This window comes from Eufriesea mexicana, unplaced genomic scaffold (assembly GCF_001483705.2).
Source record: "Eufriesea mexicana isolate 0111107269 unplaced genomic scaffold, ASM148370v2 scaffold1482, whole genome shotgun sequence".
In the NCBI taxonomy this organism is placed as follows: Eukaryota; Metazoa; Arthropoda; class Insecta; order Hymenoptera; family Apidae; genus Eufriesea; species Eufriesea mexicana.
In genome coordinates, this window is record NW_016909634.1 from 623,056 (window position 1) to 633,898 (window position 10,843).

Sequence of the window (10,843 nt, forward strand, 5' to 3'; positions counted from 1 at the left end):
AAAGAAGAGGAATTTTTTACTTAATCAGACGATATTCAGGTAAACGGGTATGTACGATACATCTAATAAATAATTTTGATACTTTTCTTTTTAAATTAAATCTACAAAGGAAACATTGTGCAGAAAATATTAATATCATAAATATTACAAATATTATTTTATATTTATTATATTGCAAATATTATAAATATTATATAGAAATTTTATATTTTGAAATATGTCAACATTGAATGATTAAAATAACTATGGATAATGAACTGGAACAAATTAAGAAATGAAAAGAAGCTTTCATTTTTTTAATACTTCTATTATCTTCTCTCTGAATTTCTATTTTCAACAATGGAAATGAAAGTTATGGTATTTTATATTTTATAATCTGCATGGTTAGCATAAATACAATTCTAGTAAAGAATTATTTTTGCCTTTCTTCAAATTTTTACGAACAGTCACTTTAATTTATTTTCTTGAGAAACAAAAACAGAATAATTGTTTAAATTATTATAAAAGACTAAAGCTATCGATTATGCGTTTACCTAAATTTCGTTGAACTTATTGTAAAATTATATACGTATATTTAAGTCGATGACGTGGAATCGAGATTCGATCAAATCGTTCGATTTTCTATCAAACTGTTCGCATTCGTTCAACGAAAATCATGCAATGTAATTTTTGCAGCAATTACGAGAACATAGTTTATGTTGTACCTGATTTTTTACACATCATTTCAGACCTCGATTCTCGTTTGCTTAACAGTTTGACGAAACTCGAACGAAGATACACGTTTTGTAAATAATGTTACTTACACTTATCGTTAATATCGTTTCGGTTATTTTATATAACATAACCATATTGTTATTTCACGTTGCTGTTATTGCAATTTGAATTTTATTGCCATACAATTGTTAATAATTATATGATTTTAACTAGACCTTAAGATGATATATTTATAATAGTCGTAGATGTTACTTTTGTGAAACGATGAATCGTATGTTAATTAAAAAATCTGTCACTCTTGCCACCGTAGTGTATTCTGTACTTTTTATAGTCTTCGCAGTGAAATAAAATATGAATGTGGTTTTGGTGTCCTCTATCCTCCATTTTCTACCTTTCCCAGTCTTCAAATATATACATTTTTATTGATCATGGTACCGAATATACTAAATTTCATTTACCTTTTATTTTATTTTACTTCATTCAATACTTTGTTCAATAATCGATAATATATTTTCTTATTTAAATTTTGAAAATTTCCAAGCTTAAAGAGAATACGAAACTTCGAATTTTTGAAACACGAAATTTTGTTTCTAATTTAATTTATGACACAATTCAAAATTGCTATTTTCAAGCAGTCTATCCAAAGGAATTTGTAACCAAAAACAAAATACAAAACAATTTCTCTAACAACAAATAATTTGAAAATTACAAATACATTGTAAAATTAAATTAGAACACCCTGTATATCGAATAACTTTTCTGTTTTGCAAGTAAGAGGAGAAACAAGAAATACAAATCTCTTCCAGATGTTACGTGTGTACAGAGTACTCTCATTCTGTCATCCCACGGTGTAACATATTATGCTGGATTACTCATGCTCGAATGTAGGTAAATAAGTGAGCAGGTAAGATGGGCGTCGTCCAATGAGAAATCGAAAGGAAGAGCGCAGCCAGGTTGGCGTGAGTCTTGTGTAATATGAATTCCAATCGATAAGAGTTCCCTGACATTAACCGGAATTGGCGGATATTGAACGTTATGAATCCGGGCGGAGCCTATTGTTCAAATTTCTTTCGACATTATAACGAAGAAATTGAATAAGGTGCAAATTGCATCTGATGCCCTTTAATTTTTGCTCTAGTATATAGCATCGAATATGGGAACTTGAACAGTAAATTTTTATCATTTACTAGACAATTTTTATTTGGAATTTGATATTAATTTTCAAGAAAATTAAGATATAAAAATAATTTCTTCTTGGATAACTATGAGTGCTTCTATAGTACTGTTTCGATTTTTATTCATTTTTATTTATTTTCATTTCTATTCCTATTTTCATTTTCTTTCTTAATTTATTTCGTTTTGCTCCAAAACTAGTATTTAGAAATTTTTTAATTATGCGAAGATGTGTATATCAGTATATAAAATAATAATTCAATGAATCTAAATAATAAAAAATAATAATAGATTCGGTCTATTAATAAATCTTTACTTTAAATTATTTATATTACAACTCACCACTTGACTCACTACTTAATTATAAATTAATGAGAGAGCTTTGACACTAAAGCACTAGAATAGTCAAACTAAAACTAGTATTTAGAAATTTTTTAATTATGCGAAGATGTGTATATCAGTATATAAAATAATAATTCAATGAATCTAAATAATAAAAAATAATAATAGATTCGGTCTATTAATAAATCTTTACTTTAAATTATTTATATTACAACTCACCACTTGACTCACTACTTAACTATAAATTAATGACAGAGCTTTGACACTAAAGCACTAGAATAGTCAAACTAATGAAAACAATGGTTTCCTAGCAGTATATTTTTACCTTGACAACCAACACGTAGACGTTTATTCAAATAAAAATATAACTATACGATACCTAACTATATTTATCACACAACTTTAATTATTACTATACATATATATTTATCTTCCTTTTACCAAACTATTTTTTTTAATAATATCAAATCATTTTCATAAATTTCTTTAACATACTTTTTTACAGGCCACACTTTCTTGATTTAAAAAGTATCTCAGATTATAATAGAATATAGTTACTTAGAACACCCTTAACCATTCCAACACTCCCAGCCTCACCAAACCCTCCACTGTCATCTAACCTCAACTCGATATCCAATGACCCGTGATCCACGGTGTCCAGACATGATCCATTAAAAGAAAACGACCCTTCCAAACGATCGCCCAATCTCACCTACTTCATTGTGCCAACAGGAAATCTCGACCTTCCACGCCCCAAACGTTCACTTCCCTGTGTGGACAACGCTCGATTTCAATATTCACTGCGCTTAAGCAGCCAATTACCCGCGATCGTGCTGATAACGTCGCTGATCCAGATCTAGAAAACGATCCACGAGCGGTGTCTGCTACCGGTACAGTTCGCCTTGCACTTATCCAGCAGACACCATGGAACCGGTTCTGTCCGTGACTCGGCCACCGTGTATCCTAGACGCTGGTATACCAGCAAGGACGCGTCTGGTCAAGCTTGACGAGGAATGCGTTGGGTTTTCGGGCCAGAAAAGTATTGGCACGATGGTGTTACTTAATGGGATTTACAACCATGGGGTCGACGAGGTGCACCTGTGGACATGGAGAGTTTCAATGGAATAGTTACGTGGATTGGTAGGAGGATTTGTGAGTTTGATTTGGGTTTGGGGAGATGTGAGATGCTATTTCACAACGTTAGGTTTTCTTAGGTGTAAGTATTTTGGGTTTCGTGGAATTGTTTTTAGGTTAGATTAAGTATCAATTTGAAAATTTTATGGAGTCTATTGTTTAAGTTTAGGTTAAGTACAGTTGAGTTTTGGGTGGTGCTGAAATGTCTGGGGATGTTTCTATATTTAGATTGAACTTGTCAAAGTCTAAGAATATTTTTAATTTATGATAAATTTGTATTTAGGGTATTCAAAAATTCTTTGTCTAAATTTGCATTTGGATAGATATGATTGAGTATTGAAACCTTATAAGACATCCCTGTGTTTGAATTAGATTTGGAATAATTTTATTGAAATCTAAGAACTTTGGGTTTTGTGGAATTTCTTTTAATTTAGGTTCCATTCGAATTTTGAATTTTTACAAAATTCTTATTCTGAACATAGGTTAGGTTGGTTTGTGTCAAAGGAAAGGCGATAGAATGTTGGATTATGTTGAGACATTTATCTATATAAATTAGGTTTATTAATTTTACAATTGAGAAGACTAATTCTCTGTTAATTTTATCTGTGTCTCTTCATAATAATTTTATTTTTTGTAGAATAGCTCATTCAGCAATGAATGGTCAATGATAATGTATTCACAGGTAAAATCATAATTTATATTCTCATAGCTACTTATTACGCCTCCATGACAAGGTTAATGATGGATAAGAATGTCAAGAACGAAATCTTCTCCTCGAATCTTCTTCACATCCACTTTGTCATTCAATATAGTCTCTTATAATCATATACATATATGCATCTCGAACAATTAATCTAACATTAACGAAAAAAGTGTCAATATAACAAGAAGTGTACAGTAAACCAGAAAATAATTCTAAAAAATAATTTGCAGAAATAATTAATTCCCAAATAAATTTTCTACAAAGAATATCAACATTTCTGCAGCTGAAATATAAAAGACGACAAATAAAATATTTTATTTCATTACAATATTATACTAAATTATAAGTATTGTACTTATACACACACGTAAATTGTCATATTACCTGGATAATAACTGAAAAGGAACTTAAGAATAAATTTTATGAAAGAATTTGTACGTAAGAATAAGAGATAGGAGACAATTTTAGAAATTTAAAGCTTCGAAATCATAAATTTTCACTCAAAAACCGAATAAATCATTAGGTATCCTGCTTCCTGCGCCCACGAGTTTACCTTTAGAGTCCTGAATAAACTAATCGGCGCCGTTTTCACGCCCATGTACACGTGTTGGATTTCACTGTGCAATCAGATTTGCACGTAGTCGCTCGAACTCTAACTCATTTTCACTGCCGTGTTTTCCGAGGCGAGCACGAATCGATCTGATTCGTGTCACGGGCATGTTAGTCGACCACACGTGCCTGTTACCTGATTATCGGCTCGATTAGAACAGCGGCGCGCAACTTTTAATAGGCTATTAACACCCCCTGTGGTCGTTCCACGATTTTACGAGCCTGACTGACGAAGTATAGAGCATTTGACATATTATTATTGCATTCCATAATTTTATTTCCTTTTCCTTTTTCAAATGCAAAGAATTACGTTCTAAAAAATTTTTTTTTAAATTAATGTGTCTTTTCGTCGTCGTCTATGTATGGTTTTATTTCAGTTTTTAGAAAGGTCTGTGATAATAAATAACATTTACATTTCTTTTCTTTCCCTTTTGATAATGGATTACATTCCGAACTTTGTCAAATTAATGTGTTCCTTCTGAACCATCTTCTAAGTCTTCAGTTTCATTTTAGATTTCAGAATGATTAGTATTACGAAATTAAGTTTATATTTTCCTTCCTTTTCTTTTTTATTCCTACAGAAAATCAGTAATATTATGGAACTATTGATGAAATAAAAAATTTGTTTTCCACTTTTTCTTCATAATTTGTATTTTCGTTCTCTTCTCCTTCTTTTCTTTTTTTAATTTTATAAATTTTCGTAAAAGATTGGAATTATTGCGTAATAAATTAACTACAATAAGGAGATTCAATATTAAAATGGAAGTATAGAAGAAACTACAATTTAAATACGAATGTTACATTACTATTAGATTGATTTCTTTTAAAAAAATTATTAAAAAGTTTTCTTAATACCAAAATACAATTTTTAATAAATGCATCCACAATATTCGACAAATATTTAAATTTGAATTACTTTCTCTTTACAATCAGAGCACTACCATAATATTATAATATTTAGATAAATTGATATTTATGATATTACGATATCGAAAACAATATTCGAAAATTCCTTGGGAAATTTCCGAAAATTGATTAATGTGTCAGAATGCCCAATATAGATCCTCCAATTGAAAGAAATCTGTCAATCTTGTCCGAGCAAAACGTTTCACTGCATTTTATTCATTTTATTCGTTTCATAATCGTCTCCACTATGTACACGCATGATAATTTACAAATGTACATATATTTGTAATTAACAGAAGAGAGAAAATGATAACATAGAACATTGCTTATGAATAATTCACGTGCAAAGGTTAATTCCCACGCAAACGCAGACTTTCCTTGACTAACGAGCGCGAAAGCGATGAAGAGATCACCTTGAAGAAGAATGTGACAAGAGGACATTTTTACGGGATAATATCTGTAACGGTACAAGACACCGTTATTTCATTGACATTCAGCGACAAACACGCACTTCTATTTTCTATGCTTATCGCGATACGCCATTTTGCAAGTTTCAATTCTCGAAAATAATTCCCTTCGAAACACATATAAAACTCTTTCGAATCTGTACCACTGCGAATAAACCATTTCAAAAATTGATATCCTATTAGAATATACAAAAATTCATTCTCACTGCGATACTACGAAATTTGTTTTAATTTTATAATACGATATTAAAGATTATCGAATTTGCTTCGAGTCTAAACTTCCTTCAATTCATTTCCAACTGGAAAAAGAGAAATATCACAAAACAGTTGAAACACCACGAAATTCTTTTCGTAATTCCGTAATGCAACAATATCGAAGACTACATAGTTTCCTACAATTTCAAAAAATTCCTTTAATTCGATTTTAAATCAAAAGAAAAGTATTATTTTACCTAGTAGCGTTCCATTTTCGAAACAGTCGTTGTAATAAATACCAATGGCGTACTCGCAATGCAGAGGCAGGCAGGAAAAGGATCTAGGAAGATCCGAGAACAAGAGAAAAAGAGAAAAGGGAAGGTAGGAACCAGAGAACTGAACGAAAAACGGACGACAAAGAGGTAGATGAGACGGAGGATCACAGAAGAGAGGAAACTAGGAGGAAGGAAGCTTGTGTGTTGTAGAAAGATTCTGAGAAAGATACTTCGTTGATTCTATCGAGAAAAATTCATCCGGAGGTAGTTGGAAGTCGATGATACGAGGGGATTTCCCTAAATCCTCTCGAGCCATCGATCACAGTGAGCGAATGAATATTTCCTGTCGGCTTAGTCGATCTTCTGCGACTGTCAACGCCAGTTTAATAGTGATTCCAATTGTTTCCAGGATTCCAAGAGGGGTTGTAGCCTCCTGAAGGGTTCCATGATGGACTTGGGCCTGCTGGAGCACCCGGAGGAGCTGGGGCTCTCTGAGCCTCGGCGTTGAACAACGAGAAGTGCACTGCCTTGGCCTGCTGCACTTCAGCTGTGTCCACCACGCGGCCATCTGGTCCCAATGGTGCTGGTGGGCCACTAAAAGACAATAATTTACCAATGATATGAATATTTTCCACATCTCCTAAATTCTTTTTCATTTATATAACAGTAGTACTGACAACTGTTACATGAAATTAAATGAATATTAAAATCGAGATTATAATTTTAATTTTTATATATATATAATATATAATATAAAAATAGGAAAAATTATTAATCTTAAATTAAAAAAAATATAAATTATAGAATATTTATATTCATAAAAATTAATTAAATTAAATCAAGGATAAATTAATCATAATATAAAAGATAAAATAAATATAATTATTGGTCCTTAATAAAAATATTAAATTATAATTAAAAAATAATCATTCTTTTGAAATTAATTTAAATGCATCACTAAAAGGTTGTAATAATCCTTTATAACCAATTTTATTAGGACCTTTTCGTATTTGAATTATTGATATAAATTTTCGTTCCAATAATGTTAAAAAAGCAACTCTAATTAACAATAAAATTATTATAATAAAAATATTTATTACTCAATAATAATAATAATAAATACTTATAAATTTATAAATTATTATTTATTATAATAATTTATAATTTAAATTAAATCCTAAATTTAATACACTTACATGCTAAAATAATTAAAATTTTTAATATAATATATTATTAATTATTTAATTTTAAAATAATTTTTAAATTAAAGTCCTTTCGTACAATTAATTTAAATAAAATTATTATAGATAAAAACCGATCTGACTTACGTCGATCTGAACTCAAATCATGTAAGATTTTAAAAGTCGAACAGACTTAATTATTAAATTTCTCCATTTAAAATTTATCTTAATTCAACATCGAGGCTATATATATATAAGTATAAATAAGTATAGTTATGTTATTGTTTTAATAAGAGTTGAGATTTTAATTTTGAGAATTGTAAAAGGTTTGGAACCAGTTATTTTGACTAATTCCATAACTTTAGTATTATTTCAAAGGAACCAAAACCAAATTGTAGATAAATTTTGTTATAGTGAATTGATTAACACTAAACGAACCAAGTGGAGTTAAATGACCCTTTTCAAAATTTACTTTATAATTGCACATTTATTGTTATTTCTTTTGCTCATCTGACTTTCTGTAAATTTTTATATCACCTCATTGTTTAATTTCTCGGTTTCCGTTTTTCTTTTAACTTATTTTTCACCAAGAAAAATTCTTTGCATACCTTATGTATCACGAGGGGTCATTTGACCCCTTATGGAAAGAATAAGTATGTGTAAAGTTTAGTATTAATATTATATTGTACGTTTAAGACTGTACTGTTAGTAATTTTTTAAGTTAATATTCGAGGAAATGAAATAACAATTATAATGAAGATTAGTGAGATAAAATATTTTGGATATTTCCTTGTACGTGTGAAGATAAAAAGATGTCTGGTTAAATGAAATTTGAAAGTAACTTCCTCAAAATTTGAAAGATTTCTATTCTTACTTTGATAAAAGAAGATAATATGATTACAGCTATCTTTGATTACTAATTTTATTAAAATTCCGGTTCCAATCTTCGAAAAAGAAAAGATATAATAATTTCCGCGATTTGTTTCTAGAAGTTAGTTATAGAAATTCCTGGGATATGAGACAATATGCAAAACCTGTAATGCGGTGCATAGTTTCCAGGTGCGTAGGAACCAGCAGGGCCGGGGTAAGGACCAGCAGGACCTGGTCCCTTGGGTGCCCTCGCATTCGCGTCAGCCAACGCAGCCAAATGAGCTGCTTTCAATTGGGCCACTTCCGGCGTGTCCACGACTCTTCCATCTGGTCCCAATGGAGCTGGTGCTGCGTGCCCACCATAGGCGCCAGGATGCCCACCCCCATACCACTGTGGCGCAGAGTAGGCCACGTTGAGAATTACAGATACGAGAATCTGAAAGAAAAGAAAATTAAATAATTAATCTTGGCATTCATATTTTTTACCCTAATTCCTTCGTTACACTTCTGTGTAATTTCATACGAAATTTTGCGAATCACTATTTAATACAATTACCCAATTGTCATCTTGTAGAAATTTAACGAAGAGAGAAAACTATTTTAAATATGACATTACTAAAATTAAATGAATTTCGTATTTTAAAATTGGTATAGGAAAAGATATTACAACAAAAATTATTAATTTGTACTATCGAAAAAAATATATGAATTAAAATTGCTTATGGGGATAATAAAAGGGACGAAAGGAAGGAATTAAAATCGAAACTGAAACCTAGGAAGCAACAGAGAATAATCACTTTTCTCAAAATTTCATTCTACAGCCCGAAAGCAAACGCTAAAAGGAATCATTTCCAAAATCACTATAATCCAAATCTCAAGCAAAAAGAATATCTCACATTTCCAAAATCACTATAATCCAAATCTCAAGCAAAAAGAATATCTCACATTCCCAAAATCACTATAACCCAAATCTGAAGCAAAAAGGATATCTCACATTACCAAAATCACTATAACCCAAGTCTCAGGTAAAAAAAAACACAGGGCACAGGAAAAGTCTCAATAGGAAGAGAAAATGAAGGAATAAAAATAAAAAAATAACGGCATACTCACAAGATACCGAATCATGTCGTCGAAGCTCAGCGCAGGTCGATCCAGCGACTATCGACAGAGCTTGGGATCCGCATTATGACTTCCACTATCGTGGATCGTCCAATTTATAGGGGTACAGGGCGTCGTCGCGTGCCCCACCCCGTGCGCGACAACGGGGTACACAACCACACCCAGGAAAATGCTCTGCTTTAAAGGCTGCCTTGCCCTGCCCCGTAACATTTACCAGCCATTAACAATGACACCGCGTGTCCCGTAACCTCGTCAGGAATAAAACTTGCCTAGGCGCTATGCACTGGACGTGGACACGCACGTCATCGCGGATGCAGTCACGACGTCCTCGATATTCAGAAATGCCCGGAGACTTCGACGGCCGCGTGAGTGCTGGGATCGGCTGGGCCAAGTGACTCGGAGACCTCGACGCCCGCATAGAAGATGCGCTCTGAAGATCGTGGACGATTGATTCGTCTTTAACGAAACTCGAATTCGTGGAATAGAATTTTGGGAATTTGGGGGTTAGGAATGGGAAAGTCACGAGAAATTTTTAGTTATCACCTAACCCTTTAGTTATGGAAGCTATGTATTCAAATGATGGTGTCTTTATACTTTGGCTTGGGTTTTCTATGGATGATAATGATAGGTAGGGTTCCTCACCATTGTTGGCACACGTGGTTGTTTAGTGGGACAATGAACATTGTTTTTATTCTATCATTAGTTTAAATTGTTACGTTTGTGGGCTTTTCGAAGTTGTTCAAATAAATAAAATTGATAGATGGTGTGTGTGTAATATGGTTTTAATATTTAGTTATTTGTTGCTAGAAGTGTATCTATACGTCCTGTGTCCTGGAAATAGAAGAGGCTTTATGTTGGTTTGTATATGAAAAATTATTTTAATTATGAATATATAGAGTGCGAATTAAAGATAAGTATTTGAAGGTATAGATACTGTTGAATGAATGAATGTAAATTGCATATTTTCTCTGAAACCTAAATATATAGATTTGTAAGTGTGAAAAGGTTAAAAAGTTTCTTTTTAACTCGTTAAATAATTGTTCATTACTCAGAAATTTGTTTTATTAGTTATGCAGTTAAAAATTGTAAAAAAAAGGAATAAATTTTAATTAAGTTGTCCTTAATTCATAAAAACGTGAAAATTATATTATTCGC

The 10,843-nt window shown here is 31.5% G+C and overlaps 1 protein-coding gene across 1 annotated transcript; it reads right to left on the bottom strand.

The window, feature by feature from the left end:
- Nucleotides 1-6,901: 6,901 nt before the first annotated feature.
- LOC108548280 (pupal cuticle protein) lies at nucleotides 6,902-9,744 on the bottom strand. The gene is made up of 3 exons (XM_017901134.1): nucleotides 9,680-9,744; nucleotides 8,734-9,005; nucleotides 6,902-7,112 (listed from the first exon to the last, which is right to left on the bottom strand). The coding sequence occupies exons 1-3, from the start codon at nucleotides 9,692-9,694 to the stop codon at nucleotides 6,902-6,904; spliced, it is 498 nt and encodes a 165-aa protein (XP_017756623.1). The 5' UTR covers nucleotides 9,695-9,744.
- Between the last annotated feature and the right edge of the window lie 1,099 nt (nucleotides 9,745-10,843).